The sequence below is a fragment of the Anopheles maculipalpis genome, chromosome 3RL (assembly GCF_943734695.1).
Source record: "Anopheles maculipalpis chromosome 3RL, idAnoMacuDA_375_x, whole genome shotgun sequence".
In the NCBI taxonomy this organism is placed as follows: Eukaryota; Metazoa; Arthropoda; class Insecta; order Diptera; family Culicidae; genus Anopheles; species Anopheles maculipalpis.
Genome location: NC_064872.1, coordinates 12,428,659 through 12,445,532, shown reverse-complemented (window position 1 = coordinate 12,445,532; position 16,874 = coordinate 12,428,659). Strand labels below are relative to the sequence as shown.

Genomic DNA, 16,874 nt, shown 5'->3' with positions numbered 1-16,874 from the left:
ATGTTTACAAACAAATCCATCCTATCGCACGACAGAAGAGGCGCGCATACATTCTTGAGGAATTTCTTCCCTTGTGCCTAACGACACACGCGACCCTAGGATGCAGTCGGTTTTTGGCTTCAATTATCTTCTGCGCTACTTTCAATCCAAAATAACTGACCGAACGCTTACCTTCCCACGGTTTTCCAGCACTCGATGAGCATAGTATTGTGAGGGAGCAGGACAGCAGCAATGCACACGGTGCACCGGAAATCGATACCGTCACGGAGGAGATCACGCTACCGAAAGGTGCTAGCTGGAATTTCACCTGTAAGTCGCACCATCCGATCATGTGGAAGCATTATGCCGCATCGTACGATTGGGTAAGGAAGGAACACAACCTATTACGCCCTTTAAAAGCTTAACATTTCCTTTATTGATGCATTGTTGCATACACTTGCAGGAACCGATGAATGTATTCCCGCAAGAGTTCACGACGGACGATCCGGACAAACCGTACGGAAGTGTACTGATGCTAACGGACGCATCCGCCGATCAGGTCGGACGGTACTACTGTGTCGATCGTAAGCTGTACGACGAGAAGCATGGCACGAGACACGAAGAGGATGTTGCCGAGGAGGAAGAGGAAGATCCACACAGGACGCTTGAGGATGAAATGCTGGATGAAATGGTCGCCGAATATGCAGCGTCCGCCGTTTACGTGTATGTGGACGATCCGGAAAATCCGCTCGTTCCGGTACACACGCCTGTGTTTCGGGTGGAGCAGTACCAGGACTTTATCATTCCGTGCAAACCGACGCACCCGAGCGTTGAGGTGGAACTGTACAAGGATCTGGAAGGGGTGAGTGAATTCTGTCACGAAAGGAACGGTCTATATCTCATCTGTGAAATGCGTTGCACTGTTGTGTTCATTTTTGGATGTTGCTGTCTTTCACACGCTCTTTCTCCCTCTCTATGTTTCTCTCGATCTATCAAAATCTTCTTCTGCCTTCTTCCTTCTAGCCTCAGTACTATAATACTACATACGATTCGGCCAATGGTTTTACGGTGCGCCATCAACGGTTGGATACCGGCTTCGCTAAATTCATTTGCAGAGTCATGAATTCTACCCCCAGCATCAATCAGACGCTGTACGTTCCCATCGATCGTACGTTGAGTTCTCAATTTATCTCTTTTTCTTTTACCCCTTTTCCGTCTACCCCTATCCCTGAGATCAAGTTTTAAAATAAGGCTCTAAATCTTCCTTTGATCCTGCTGTGAATATGCACATTTTTGTCTCCGTATCAAACCTCGAACCGTTCCCATTTTTACTAATGAACTGTACATACTGTTCAACCTAGGGTTGAGTAGAGTAACGGCCACACTCGACATTGGTTGGATGCAATGTAAGTCTTAAAATAAAATACGATCCTCAACGGTCACCTACACGTGTTTGCAGTTTCCGCTGTAGGCGATCCAGGGTTAGGAGGTTCCGATCGCCCGCGTTGCGCTAATAGCACAACGCATATGATCGCATTGTGTGGATGCATTATGGGTGGGAAACTGCTGAAACAACATGTCAGCTCATTTCTCTACTGTCTGCAGACAGGAAGTATGTTTTGTGCTCAACGATTTTAAGCACGAACGTTTAAAGTGTTAAATTTAAACGAAAGACATCTTGATGAAGCAGTGTGGTAATGTATAAAAGATGTACAAATAATTCCTTCATTAACAATTTTGTTTTCATGACGTTGTAAATAGAAAAATTCTCCCCAGTATACAGAAACCTTTGTGATGAAACTTTAACTTAATAATAATCAGACAAAACATTGGCCCAATCGACGCCCTATCCAACCGCTTTCGATTCTTCTCTTTCGTATGCTTCCACTTTTGTGTGCACCTGTGCATAGACCTTCTTTCTCCCAGAATAATCATAAACATGTACCTTTTATTCGTATTACTTTCTATTACTTCAGGATTTGGTTGAAGAGTATCAGTACAGTAATACCCAAGGATATCTGCTAAGCTTTAACAGGCTGGAGGACGGTGGTTCCTACTACTGCCAGGTGAAAGATAAACCCCACCATCGCATACACTTCGAAATAGCGATCGACGAACACTGTGAGTTCCCTACTACCGAAATACGTATGCTAAGGCGAACGCCTCCACCACCGGGAAAGCGTTCCCAGGAGATAACTTCCAACGCACTCTACTTAGCTGGTGATGGTGCTACTATTACTACTACTACTATCTCTTCTTCACACTTCGATTACGAACCGTTTTCGGATGATCGGAAAACCGGCAACTCGCTCGATCAAGTGTTTGCGTTGCATTCCGTACTGTTTGCTGATCAGCAAGGGCCGATAGTTTCCGAAGAAAGTTTACACACCTCTCGAGATATTGGACCGGACCGTTGGGCTAACACGGCTAAATTTAAGCGTTCAAACGTAGATCAATTGATAAATGGTACCGACAACAGTACGCTGGAAATTGAAGAAACATCGGAAGATCTTCCACTGCTCTACAGCAACGGTACGGATGGCAATGGCAGCACACTGTTTGATAATGTTACCTACGCTTACGATTATCTAGACGAGGACACTAGCAACGGGACGGTTGCCGGGACTTCTGCTGGCTACGCAAATGTTACCGAAGATCTTCCGACTACACCTCGAACCACTCATGCCCATACTCATGGCGTAAACTCTTCACATGTTCCATTGACTTCCACCTCTGAACGTAATTACTATATCTATATTCTTCTATTGCCTATTTGCTGTACGATGTTTCTTACTGCGTTCGTTCTGCTTGTTCTTATCAATCTGTACATGTTCTCTTTCCAAGCAAGCACTTTCCCCTTTCTTCCTTTCTTCTGATAAACCTCCTTCCAGTTTATTTGTTATCCTTCTTAATTGCATGCTAAACCGTGTACAAAAATGAACAAGTTTCAATGAACACATTGCTCTTGTGTTTCGAACAAAAATTAAATCCAACGCGCTACAGAACCTAGCAAAACAGATAGGAGGTTCAAGACAATCGCATGAATCACTACATATTCCTAGTCACCATCTTTAGACACGAGTGGTCGCGTCATAACGCTCTTATGGTGGTTGGGTCCTTACGATTATTTCCGTTTATTTTCTGTCCAAACTATCCATCTTGACATTACAACGAAAAGAAGCTGTTAATTTATTAATTATATTCTACTTTCTATCCCACGCGAAATACTCATCATCTCATCATCTCGCGAAAAAACAAAACACCAATAACGCGTGTATCCCCCAACCGGTCTTGCCCCAAAATGCTCTCAATAACGTGCTTTCTACCGTGCGGCGGTGGTTCAGACAATTCAGAAGAAGGTATGAGGTTTTTTTTTTTCGTTGTCTAAATTATGCCACACGTTTTCTTCTAATACAAGCTTACACCCTCACTAGACACTGTCTATCATCACATTCTTAGCGGCTAACGATCAGCAAAACCTCTTCGTCTTGTGCTCGGGGTGGGTCAAGGCAATAGATGCTAGAACTTTGTTGTCCTTCCCAGGGCTGTGTGGTTGTGTGTGTTTTCTTTTTTTATTGTCTTGGTTGTATGGTGGTCCGCTTTGGGTTCGAATCTTGTTCAAATATTAATTCTGCACCCTTTAATGCCTCACATATATGCTCAGAGTTTTTGAAGGCGTTTGAGCAGTTTCTTCAGTAATCCTAGAATGAAGTTTTCAACAACTAATTTCACAACTAGTGTTTTGAGTGAGTTGTGTTTTTTCTTCTTCTAAACTTTAGCACAAAATTAAACTAATTCCTCTCTTCGTCGAACGTACGAAGCAAAGGTAAAATCGTTCAATTGGCATTAACTCATCACAACACCTTGATAGTAACCGATTTCAATGCTCGTCGACAACGGCTCTAGACACACCATACGGCGGGATTGAACACGCCACAACCAAACTACGCTCGTCTACTTCGTATTTTATTACCCATACCTTAACATTGTGGCTCTTTATTTGTAATCGTTCGATTGCCTCGTAAAAGGCGGGTTTATGGGATTCTCCAGCGGATCCAGCGTAATTGCAATCCAATTATTTGCGGCTACTTTGGATGCGTCCGAACCCCGGTAGTAACTAGTGGGTGTCCATACAGTAGTTTCATTTTGGGTTTGGTGCCTTCGAACCATTCGCTACGACATTCACGGCAATGGAGATCATTGAAACCGGTTTGCTTGTATACTTATGTTTTATAGCATGTTTTAGTATCCTTTTATTTAAGTCCATTTTTGCACGATAATATTTATGACTTCGCATAAAGCTGCATGCTTCGTAACGAAAGGTCCTGCTGTAATTTACCTCTATTTAGATTGCTTGTTGCACTACGCTCCACACCTATTTACTAATCATTTGCAACTAACACTAATTAGCTAGATCTTCCCTCCTAGACATTCCACTGCTCCGATTCCTTGGTAAAATTATTCGCCAATTTTAAACATAATTTGCTCCTTTGTGGTTTTGTTTTAACACATGTCTGTGTTTGTGTGTTATGTTGCTGCTGCAAAATTCAAAATGCAAAGGCTTTGTTCTAATATGATTCCTCCGTCCAATTGCAATATTTAGCATTATCCGAGTACTTGCCGAAACCGGCGATCCATAGCGATACGAAAGATCACGTACTGATCGGTCAACGGATCCGTCTGGTGTGTAAGCTAAACATCCGAGCCGGTGTCCCGCTCGATATGACATGGATGGTTCCACCGAACCTAAAGCCTGCCGTAGCAGTAAGTGTACTAAATCCTATTTTTCTAACATTCTAGCCCACACATTGACCCACATTTTATACTTTCTTGCAGGACGCGAGAACAAAGATTGGACCACTCAAGGTAAAACCGATCAAAGAAGCCGAACATCGGGAAATAGCGACACGAGAGCTGATCATCGAACAGGCCACTCTTGCCGACGATGGCACGTACCGTTGCGTGGTGCAGGATATGAAAAATCATCGCAACTATCACAGCTTTAAGATGCAGGTGCGCGACTCCCAGCAGGACTATGTGCTGCTGAACGAGGAAAACAATCTGTCGGAGATTAATGTGCGGCGCAATGCGAACGGTAAAACTCCATCGATCGATATTGTGATCGAGTATCGATCGTATCCGGCCAACATAACGTACTACTGGCTGATGGATGATGATGAGATAACGGCCGGTCAGGATGGGAAGTACGAGCTGTCCCATAGCGATACACATGTTAAGCTGAGGATCAATGATCCGAAGGTGTTCGATACGGGGAACTATACGGTGTTTGTGATGGCGGGAAATGCGGAAAAATCCTACCGAATGGCAGTGCATGTTTATGGTAGGGAGACGCGAATCCCAATAGATTGGTGGTTGATTTAATATGCTGTTTGATATGTTTTATTGCAGCTAAACCTATTCTGCACATGGAGAGCAAGTTCGTGAAACCGGGCGAAGAGGTATCGTTCCAATGTAGAAGCATTGGTTATCCTCGGCCAGATATATCGTTCGCTTTTCTCCCCTGTTTGGGAGTTCCGTGGACAAATTGTTCTATCGCTTCGTCGAAGGATACCAATTGGGACGTGAGTACATGGTGGTCATTCACTTCTTAATATGACTTTCCCTCATTACAAGACATCCAAATCGTGCATGTTGGGTTCGTTAAAAATATCGTGTGCTTCGTAGTAGATCGCATGGATTTTTGAAAGTTTTACAGTATAATTCGCAAATTCGCGAAAAAACACTAATTTTCGTTCGTCATTAACAACTGTAACAACATTGATCTTCTAACAAAGAAATCTGAAGAGTAACTTGCAAACTTCAATTGTAACAACATGCCAGACAGACGAAACAGGTAAGCTATTGTAGGACTTATTTTTATTAGCAGCAACAAAACACGTACGTGAAGAAACAGCATTACCAACAAAAGCCGATTTGGGTGATCTTGTGCAGAGCTATATGTTATATGTGTTGTTAATGTTAAAATTATGCTTGTGTCTTGCTTTGTGCTAACAAACACAAACCCATTTCCACCCGTTTCTCTAGTCCTCGAGCCCGGATATCGGTTCGGAGCCGTCAGCAAGATCGGTAAGGCAAGATCGTTCGAAGTCCCTTCTTATTCTGCTACTATTGCGTCCTAATCTAAGTAGAACTTACCAGCTTTCCATGTCAAACACTAGTTTTAGATCAGTAGAAAAAAGAGCTCCCAATAGATCCTTTGTATTTGTTACTAAAACTTCAATTATTTGTCCACTTTATAGCTTCCCGGTGGAAAACGTGAAACTCAAATAACCAAGTCACGGGTCTACACCATAATCCCCAAGCAGCCGGGCGTGGTGTACTGCAAAGCGATCAACACCGAGGGCAGTGAAGTTACGCAGGCCGATCTTCTCATCAGTGATCTGACCGATTCGATAACGCTGGAAAAAGAACAACCAAAAGAAACGATCACTGTTGGCGATCACGTCACGATCGTTTGTTCTGCGCTCGTGTACAATCATACGAAAAACATTGCCTTCGTTCTGAACGACCAAGAGCTACAGGAAGCGGACGGGGTGCGTCTAAGCTATTCGAAAACGCTTTACGCTTGGCAAGCACATCTCGACATAAAGCACATTACAGTTGAGCAGGAAGGTACTTTATACTGTCGTGTAAAAACCATGCTGGACACGGTCGAAACTCGAGCCTTCCACATGGAAGTGTTGGAACCGGTCGCACCGATGCTTGTATCGGGCAAGATTAATCAAAGTCTTTCGGTCGATTTGCACGATCCTTTGAAGCTGGAATGTGACGTAATTGGAACGCCAGATCCGAAGATTGTTTGGCTAAAGGATGGCGTGCCGGTACAGCCGGATGAAAACAGCAACCGTATGCAGCTGACGAAGACGACGCTCATCTTGGAGTATCTGAAGATGGAAGATCTTGGCATGTTTGAGTGCCGGGCGGAAAACAAAATGGGCTCGATCGAGAAGTACTGGAAGGTGGATGTACGAAGTGAGTAGCTAGGATAGTTGATGTTTGAATAGTTTTTCGCTTCAATCAACTCCTTCCCTTGTCCTTAGCTACCGTGGTACGAAAATCACTCATCTACGTAATACTGGGTCTGTTTCTGGCACTGATCATTGCGATCGTACTAGTTTCACTCTTCTACTGCAAGAAAAAGAAGGAAGTGAAAGCGATGAAGGAAGCGGGCATAGTGAACTTCGAGGAAGGTAACCTGGGCGTATACAATCCCGATCTGGCACTGGATGAGCAGGCCGATCTCTTACCGTACAACACGGAGTACGAGTTCCCGAAAGATCGTCTGAAACTGGGCAAACAGCTCGGAACGGGTGCGTTCGGTGTGGTGATGAAAGCTACTGCCACGCGCATTATGGTTAACGAGGACGAAACTACCGTTGCGGTAAAGATGGTCAAAAAACAGACGGACAACGAAGTGATGCGGGCGCTCATATCGGAGCTTAAAATTATGGTCCACTTGGGACAGCATCTCAATGTGGTGAATCTGCTGGGAGCGGTTACGAAAAACATTGCTAAACGTGCGTTGAATTGGGGCTAGTTTGAGTAAAATATTCTTGGTAACGATTTGTCATCTTCTTCTTCTTCTTCTTGTAGGTGAATTGATGGTCATCGTTGAGTACTGCAGGTTTGGTAATGTACAAAACTTCCTGTTAAAGCATCGGCCCTATTTCATCGATCAAATCAACCAAGAAACGGGTGAGATCGATTCGTCGATCGACAAGAATCAGTTACGATGGTCTAAGTGTGGTTACCAGTATAATAGGTAAGTTCTGAAACACAAACAAAATTTGTTAAACGCATCTAACAATACATACTGACCAGTAGTTTTAATACTAATTTTGAACAAGCGTTGATGTACTAATTTTCGCACTAATACGAACAGTTAAATTATAACAATAGAGTCTAGTCCAAATTTTCGTTTTTTACTTTACAAAACTCTCAAAAATACTAATCGAAGCAAACAAACTAACTAATTTAACGTTGTTTCCGTACAATATTGCTCTGAACTAACAACATAAGTCAACATAACGTATGCATTACAAAAAATAGGCTAACTTAGGGTAGCTGGGCCTTAGCTTGTTTAACTAATTATTGGAAAAGGTCCTTCAATTGAGATTTACCAACAACATGGCCACCTCTAAATGCAATTGTATGACTTTTTTATCGACAAAGGGTCCTTTATAAGAGCCCTCTATAATCATAATCTACCGTTCAATCTTTGACCACTGATCCAGTGGCGAATTTAGCTCCAAAGAGGCCCTAAGCTCAATGGAAATTGTTCTCCCCTATCATAGTAAATCTGCTGTCTCTGGATATGCGGGTTAGGGTTAGGACTGCTCACACCGCGTACCACTAAGCCCACCATTGATCGGGTTTTGTAAAGATGATCTTTGCCAGGATTTTCTATATCACGTTATCATTTGCTCTATTCCCGACCCTCTGATCCCAAAATAATTGCAAATTATATTTTTACATCAACTTCCGGAGGATTTTACGGTATAACAAGATTGTATGGTGTTTGGGAAACTTGCCCAAGGAGGTGTTGTTGTAAAACTGAGCTCGCTATAACCGGCGGTCAAGTGATCGAATGTTTGTGTGTTGCTCCACGTAATAATAAAATATTATATGATACAAAAGCGCCATCGAATGTAAAATCCTTAAAATTAGCCTATTTTTTCAATGCATACGAAGTGATTTCGTACCACTACTAAACCTAAACATATCTTACACATCGTAAAGAGTTACGAAATCAGATCGATGCACCGGAAATCCTGATCGATCAATTCGAAACCCTTTACGATCCGTGCGAAATATAACACATTCAACAGATCCATTCTTTTTCTCTACTCTCTATTATCGATTCTTTCTTATTTCATACTATGTGTCTGTGTGTGCTCATTACCGCTAATGCTCGCATCTTCTGCAAACCGTAATGTCTAACCCTGATCCTACACCCGAACCTTGGAATATGGTTGGAATATGTTGCATCTGCGTGTGTGTGTGTGTGTTGGTATCGCTTTCTCTTCTTATGGTATGGCTGGTGATTAACCGGTGGGTTTTGGCGTAATTTTTTGCGTGCTACTTTTGTGTGTAATGTGGATAACAACCGGTGTGGTAATGATGTGTAGTCAGGGCTTGAAATATGTAAATCTCTCATTCTCCACCAACAACGTAAACCATCATCCCCTTCAACATCCGACTGCTTTCTACCACAATCACATCGACAGCGGCTCAACGCAGTACGTTGACCCGAAGAAGCATCTCAACTCGAAGGGATACGTGCGCCATTCCGGACTGCAGAACATGGGTATGGTGGACAGTTGCAACACCGAAGTGACAGCCATGACATCGGTCGAAGGTACGTCTTTCCGTCTCTTTTCGCTGGTGGGAATAACTGTTGGCAAAAATATCCTAATTTTTCCTCTGTACATCATTTCCAGTGGAAGATCTGAACACGGTCAACTCGAATGAACCACTGTGGCGTTCAAACTACGGCATGGATTACAAGGGTCCGGCGCGATCCGTCAACACGACCGATCTCGTGTGCTGGGCGTCTCAAATCGCTAGCGGAATGGAGTATCTAGCCTCACGGAAGGTACTGCACGGAGATCTTGCAGCACGAAACATTCTACTGTGCGATGATAATGTGGTCAAGATTTGTGATTTTGGATTGGCCCGATCGATGTACAAGAGTGACAACTACAAGAAGAAGGGTGAAGCGCCACTTCCGTTCAAGTGGCTAGCGCTGGAGTGCATTAGCGATAATGTGTTTAGCACGTACTCGGATGTGTGGGCCTATGGAATCGTCCTGTGGGAACTGTTTTCACTGGGCAAAGTACCGTACCCGGGAATGGAAGCTAACCAGGAGCTGTACAACAAGTTGCGCGATGGTTACCGGATGGATAAGCCACAATACTCGAACCAAGATATTTATGACATTATGCTAAACTGCTGGAACGTAAAGCCCGACTCGAGACCATCGTTCAAGGATCTGAAGAGCAGATTTAACGCTATGCTTCCGGATGAAATGCGAGATGTAAGTTGAGCTTGTTAAGTGGAAGCATAAAGACACAATTCTTTATTATGTGTTTTCTTTCTAGCATTATCTGGAACTAAACGAGCCATACCTACAGATGAATGCCGAAAAGGTAGAGCGAGGCGACACGGACTATCTAGCCAATCTAGGTCCTCCCGAAGAGCCTGCTCCTGCTGCGCCAAACTATGTCAATGGAATCATTTTACCTCTTCCACCGAGTAAGCCACTAATGGCACTAAAATTGTTCTAGCTTTAAATTTAAATTTAATTTCTCTTACTAGTTTCAGAGATTCGTAACGATAAAGACTACCTAAAGATGTCCCGCACAAAGTCCGAATCGGAAGAGAGCAATTTCGATTTTGCCTCGTTCAACAGCGATCGACATTCGCCAACCACACGCAACAATCTCGATACTAGTCCGCCCAACGGCAGCAAACGGCACAAGAAGCGTGGCCTGCCGGAAGAAATACCCATGCTCGACGGTAGCCGGCTTTCCTACCCTACCAATGGGTTCAATTCCGATTCCGAAACGGAACCGGTCAGTCCGAAGCCCCGAGAACGCACAAGCAAGCACAATCCCGAGCCGGAGTATATGAATGTGAAGAATGCGAAGTTTGCTGGACGGTCATCGAATGATGAGCTGGGACCGCCGGGTATCACACAGGAAGCGATTAGCAATCCGGGCTACATTGCGCTGAGTATGGTGGATGAGAAGCGCTGCTAGTACTATTACCATTACTATCTACTATTCGATATGCATTTGGCATTAGCTAATTCCAAGCAAAATCCTTGTTTGTGGTTTCATTCACAAATTCATGATCGGTGTAACTTCATCCTCCATTTGTTCATCATATCCGGCCAAATTGTGAGTTCGTTTAAAGATTGCTACATGAAGAGCTCAGTACTACTTAAGAAGCGTAATTAGAGGGAAGCACCCTGGAGCAAGTGCGACTCGCCAAATGAAACCATCAGTTAGGGATGTAAACTAAAATACATTATTTTTGTACGAACTTTTTACACAGCTGTGCGTGCTAGGTAAGCTAAATGTAAATAATTTATGTCAAGCGGATGAAGCGTATCGTTTTACGATATCGAATCTACAGAATGGCAGAGATTGCAACACTCCCATGTAATGTAAAACGAAATGTTTAAGATGCGAAAAATAAAATAAACACACTCTTTCAAGTATTTCTAACTGTTTTGTGAAAGAGCGAATCGATTAAAATCGTTTAAATTATAAATTGCTCGCATAGCGTACTTGAGCACGTGGCTGTGTAGCACCATCAAACGAGAAACGCTTGAAGATTGCATACTTTCAGGGGCGCATATTCACCATTTCACCAAGCGCACACCGTGAAGCGTTTTTTGTGTTGAGGTTTTGAACATTTCATCGATTTTATGCTTCTCTGTGTCCGTTCGTCCGATTTTGTTGTTTGAAAATTTAAATTATGACACAAAAAATGGACATGCATGCTTTCGTAAATTATTTCTTTTACGCTCATCTTTGTTATTTACTTTTTTCGCAAAATAAACAGAGGAAAGTTGATCTGTTTCGGATGCCTAATAAATTAACACACAACGCACATCGTTAATAACATTATATCTTCTTTATTGTTCAATAGCGAAAATAAAACAATATTAAGTGCTTGTTTTACAGATCATAAGCAATGCTCTTACTTATAGTGCACGCGTTGATAAACAAAACTATACCTTTTTTTTAGAGAATTCACCATTTCCAGAGATGGTGGTGGACCTATCTCGATTTAACGTTTATCGTAAGCTTGATTGATTCTATTCTTGTGTTGATTTTGTTCATTCGTTTTCTTTTTCAAGTTATTATTTTAGCAGGGTTTCTGTGCTTTCGATCCGTTTGCCCATTCGTTCGATTGTCCTGGGAGAATGGTTTCTTTTGCAGGGAGTGATCCTATCGCAATTTTGTTGTTGACGCAATGTTGCCAATCGGTTTGGGTATCGTTTAGCTTCCGCTGAAGAACAAAAGCTTGTAAAAGCACACCTCAAGTAATCAATCACAAACCAAATATTAAATTCAAGATAACGCGAGAAACAGGATTACAGGTTACAACTAGTAGCAACAAAATTGGATTAAAAGATATACTTTGTCACTAGATAGATTCCTACACTAACATTGCTCTTGGCACCAGTAGAGTATAATTTGAATCGTAAACGGAAAAAAAAACAAAAATTATGATGATTTTGTATTGCTCTAACACGAACAACTCACGCTCAAGGCTCAATGCAACATACAAGGATGCTTCAAGCCACTAAAACACACTAACGAGCGGGCCTAGTACACACACTGATTAACACTTGCTTGAGAATTAAGTGTACATGATAGACTTTCAACTGATTTTGATTCGAATATGGTTTCACTGGTTTAAACATCTTAAACAAGCACCCTATACAGACGTCAACTTATGAGCGTAGAGTAAGAAAATGCTGTGTAAACGTTCGGTGCTATTACTTTAGATTACTTCAATACAATCAGATGAGAAAATCAAAACAAAAACACCAAAAAATTATGTAGCCTTTTTGCCAAACAAAAATAATTAACATAAAATACATGCGAAGCAGTAACCATCAACGAAAAAGGTTACAAAAAGAACTACAGTCGCATGTAACAAAGACCTTTCGATAATATTATACAAGAGTAAATGAAAACAAACTGCACTGAAAAAACAAATTCTCAATTCAAGCTCAACTAGAAAGAGTCCAATAACTATGGTATCGATAAATTCTAATGCTAGTGCGTTTTTTTTCCTATTTTTTTTTTAGTCCTGTTGTGTCGCAATTTAGAAATCAGTTTCACCGGGACCTGTTACAGAGAAGAAAGGAAAAAAGAAAAAATATAAATTAGCACTCAATTTAAATAAAAGAAAAATATTGAACTGTTATTTAATACGAATAGAATTTGAAAACAAAAAAACAAACAGATGATAAGTTTATGGCCAAATATAGAAAAACAAAATCACACAACACACAAACAATAGCTCACAGGGAGAACTAACACAGAAATGCGGTTAAAATGACAAATATTGAATGACACATAGACATGAACGAAAAATGCACACACAAATAAAGACGTATATCGTGTTTGCTCCAGAGTTTTCAAAGTGTATTAACAATTGTTTCATAATAAAACAATGTGAGCAAAATTTTGCAAATGGTGCAGGGGGAACGCTTATTGCACTGGATTTTGCTTTTTTTATCTAAGGCATGGTAGCAGCACTTACAGCCGAATTATTTGAATTTCGAACGGTTAATCACGTAATTTTATGAAGAATCTATTTTATCTGCCACAACTAACATGTTTCGGCAAGTAACGTTTCTAATCTTTAATTTTTACAAGCTTCATTTAAGGCATTTAATAGCTTTCAAATAGCAACTATCTTGATCGGGAAGCGTTTCAGTCAACGCTTGATACTAGTTAACGAAAGCGAAAGTAGCTTGCAGTATCACGCCGTATATCCTTTTACTCACACTCGCACCTCTTCTTCACGCGCTCATTTTCGCCTTTTTCTTTCGCTCACAACACTTTGCTGCTGATCGTGTGTAGGCGCGGTTTTATGTTTCTGGTGTGGAAAAACAAAAGATATTGCCAGAAAGGATGCTGATGGATGGATTTGTACAGGATTAACGGATGGGATTAGAGCTATGGCAACAGCATCACGGACGCACGTTTCGCCGTCGAACGAGATCGATTGATCCCGGTAATTATGTGTGAGTGTATGAGTGCATGTGTGTGTGTGCAGATTTCAAACACATCATTGCTTTTTCTTCGCTTCGCTACGTTGGTCTGCAAGTGGAGAAAAAATGAGAAGAAAACACTAGTCGAAAAACACACACACACGAAAGAAAAACGAATCCGACATCTTACACTACATGTTGCAAATGTTTGCCATTTTTTTTTTTTTTGTCAAAAAGGAATCAAGCTTATCAAGAAAAAAGGTGGATAACTTATTTGCTTTTATGTCTTTTGATGAAACATTTTTTACAAGCCATGTGCAGGCGTTATTTAGTTAGTGTGTGTGTGTGTGTTGTATTAGATTTGGCGTTAGTATCATTAGCATTTCGAATGAGAGGTTTGTTTGCTTTGCTTTCGTTCAACTGCCTGCTTCACCTTTATCGTTTTGACTACAAGGAAAATAGAATTGATCCGATCAGAATGTTGTTTTGTTGAATCCTTCTTTTGTTTATATTTGCTTGCTTCTAGTTTTCGATTTATTAAATAGATTTTATTAAAGCGTCACCGACTTTTTGTCTTCCGAGCTTAAAATGATAATGATCATCTATCAACATCGTTAAAGTATTACAGTGAAGGTTGATTTTTCAAATTGAACAATTTTCGAAAAGAAAAAAAATTAAATAACAAAACTTTAGTAAGAAAATAAATCATCAAACCGATCAGTGGAGGAAGGGGTCAGTAAGTCATCTAGCGTGACCGTCGCATTATTATTTCGTTAAGGTAAATAAAATCAAAAATAAACATCAAAGCACGGGTCAAACTCGATAATTGGTCACAGAAGGAGTAAGATGGTGGTACGGGATATTGCACTGTCAAACTGGACGATTGGTTCGAAACCAGGCAAGCTAAATGCTCGATCCATGGATCAACAAAACCAAACCGGGTACCAGGCGTCTCCATCAACATGATCGCGTGAGGGAGTGAGTGTGATTCAATCAATTTAACATTTGCTTTACTTGTGTTGAAAAGTGGCGCTTGTTTCCCATTCCGAGACTTATGTGAGCATTTTCTGAACCCAACCACCCCCCCCCCCCCCAAACAGGTGCCATTACGCAGGCCTAACGAAACCTCATTCCCCTTTTCCCTTTCAACGAGTATCGCGATCGTGGTGTTCTGATATTTCATCTTTCTTCGTCGCTGTTCCTCATGCTTTTCAATTCTATTTTCGATGCAGCCAAACGAGGGTTGTGTTTCTGTGCGGTTGCATGCACGATGCTATGCAGCAATGCTTTCTACCGCGGGAAAGAGAGTGTATATTGTATTGTATTCTGTATACGAAGGTATGAGCAGGGTAGCTATGAGCATAGTATCATAGTTTGCTGTGCGGACGGCAATTTGCAACCAAAACGGAACATTAACCAAAGCTAGCAGTCGGTCGATCGGTACCGTTTCTACCGACTAAAAGATAAAGAAGCAATCCAGTTAGGACGGCAGGATAGCAAAACATCTCCATCTTGTAACACAGCAAAAAACCGCATCCAACTGCTATGGAGCCGTTTACCGCGGGTCACAGTGTTTGGAAGTAAATGTGGGTTGGTTTTAGATACGAAATTATAATTCGGAGTGGTCAAAATGCTAGACTAAAACACAACGGGGAAAGGACAACACGGTAGAAGAGTAACAGAAACATACATACAAAACTTTAAAACACACACGCCAATGGCGCAGTGCAGTGAGAATCCATACATTTCAAAGGTAAGAAAATATGTCCAAATGTAAGCTACAAAACGGTCAACGATTTTATTGCAAGATGAAGGCAAATGCTTTGTGCATAAACAACGACAACTACATAACCGATCGGTGTCGAGCAGCTATAGTAAACATGGATCGTCTCACTGGTGGAAGATAATTTTAGACGATCGTTCGTCGATGGAATGGTTGGTCTAAAGTTATCTTTGCATGTGTCTCTTTTCTATCTAGCAAATGAAATGCCATTTGGAAGCGTTGCTGTACGCTTTAGAGGAGGTAGTATTAGAGGTAATATTTTCGACGCGATCGTTGCTTAATGAGCTCTTCTTGATTCATAAATGCGCAAAAATGAACAATATATTGATTTTTTAATTCTCAACTACGTAAAAGTAGCTGCAGGATGCAATAGGAAAATTAAAACAAAGAAAACAATTATACAATAACAGGGAGAAGAAGAAATTCACCATGGAGAAAGTAAATAAAAATGATAACTTTAACAATAAAGATGATATTACTTTAAATACTACCCCCGAAAAGCGGTACTAGTGCACAACAAAAGTTGGGGACAGAACAGACCAGACAGGGAAACACGTAATTTTTGCACAGTAACACAGAATCAACCAACCAATCATTCAATCAACCAATTAATTAATCAATCCAAATTATAGAAAGAAAGAACGAAAAGAATGACAACCATTGGAGAGCAATGAAAGAAAGAAAGGAAAAACAAGACAAAAACATAACATAACAAAATGAGTTAAAATGATGGATGCTCGATAACATGATAAAGTTCACGCTTTTGTTTTTTTTTTAGATACCTGTTTCTCGCAAATCTTGATGGGAAAGATTTTGAATTTGTTTCTTTTTTGTTTTTGATTTTTGGAGAGGCTTTTTCTGTGCTTTTTTTTCAGTTAACGCTGATGAACGGTCTTTGGCATTGGGCATTGACAAATGATGAACATTGAGGCAATGGGGGGCCACGTCATTGGCGGGGAAGGGCGGGTGCCCCGATCGTAGCAAACGAAAACCAATACTCGCAGGCTTGCGCGTCCAGAAATGAGGCAAACATGAGGACCTACTAGCACAAACACAAGGCAAGGTTACATGCTAAGGGAACGTGGATATCCAGGATAGCATCGTGTCGTGAGGATAGAGAATGGGGGGAGGAGAAAAGGAAGTCGTGTATCGAGAAACCCATCCCGTTCAGTGTTTCTTCACATTCAAGTATTGCCTATATATACAGAAACATGTACACAGTGTGGGGACCGCTATTAAATGCGTCCTCAAACACTCGGTTCGGCTTATAAAGGGCGCGCTTGCGCGGTCCGAGACGTACATAAGAGTACAAGACCGATCGTCAGCCAGTTTGCGATCGGATAAAATTCA

The 16,874-nt window shown here is 41.4% G+C and overlaps 4 protein-coding genes across 7 annotated transcripts in view; 2 read left to right on the top strand and 2 right to left on the bottom strand.

The window, feature by feature from the left end:
• The window catches only part of LOC126563823 (epidermal growth factor receptor), a 371,336-nt gene that overhangs the window by 263,170 nt on the left and 91,292 nt on the right, over positions 1-16,874 (top strand). The gene's annotated exons all lie outside the window — the stretch shown is intronic.
• The window catches only part of LOC126564735 (galactosylgalactosylxylosylprotein 3-beta-glucuronosyltransferase S), a 147,459-nt gene that overhangs the window by 58,697 nt on the left and 71,888 nt on the right, over positions 1-16,874 (bottom strand). The gene's annotated exons all lie outside the window — the stretch shown is intronic.
• Positions 1-16,874, bottom strand: part of LOC126563713 (uncharacterized) — a 158,202-nt gene that overhangs the window by 80,487 nt on the left and 60,841 nt on the right. The window lies entirely within an intron of this gene.
• On the top strand, positions 198-10,766 carry LOC126563841 (vascular endothelial growth factor receptor 1). 3 transcript variants are annotated; one of them, XM_050220617.1, is made up of 15 exons: positions 198-362; positions 443-841; positions 1,956-2,100; positions 3,324-3,338; positions 4,583-4,743; positions 4,816-5,320; positions 5,389-5,561; positions 6,025-6,066; positions 6,240-6,972; positions 7,041-7,517; positions 7,594-7,762; positions 9,228-9,358; positions 9,441-10,036; positions 10,101-10,254; positions 10,318-10,766. In XM_050220617.1, the coding sequence occupies exons 1-15, from the start codon at positions 330-332 to the stop codon at positions 10,758-10,760; spliced, it is 4,176 nt and encodes a 1,391-aa protein (XP_050076574.1). In that variant the 5' UTR covers positions 198-329; the 3' UTR covers positions 10,761-10,766. The 3 variants fall into 3 exon arrangements, with proteins under 3 accessions (XP_050076574.1, XP_050076572.1, XP_050076573.1); XM_050220615.1 differs by lacking the exon at positions 3,324-3,338 and having other exon boundaries at positions 9,129-9,358; XM_050220616.1 differs by lacking the exon at positions 6,025-6,066 and having other exon boundaries at positions 9,129-9,358.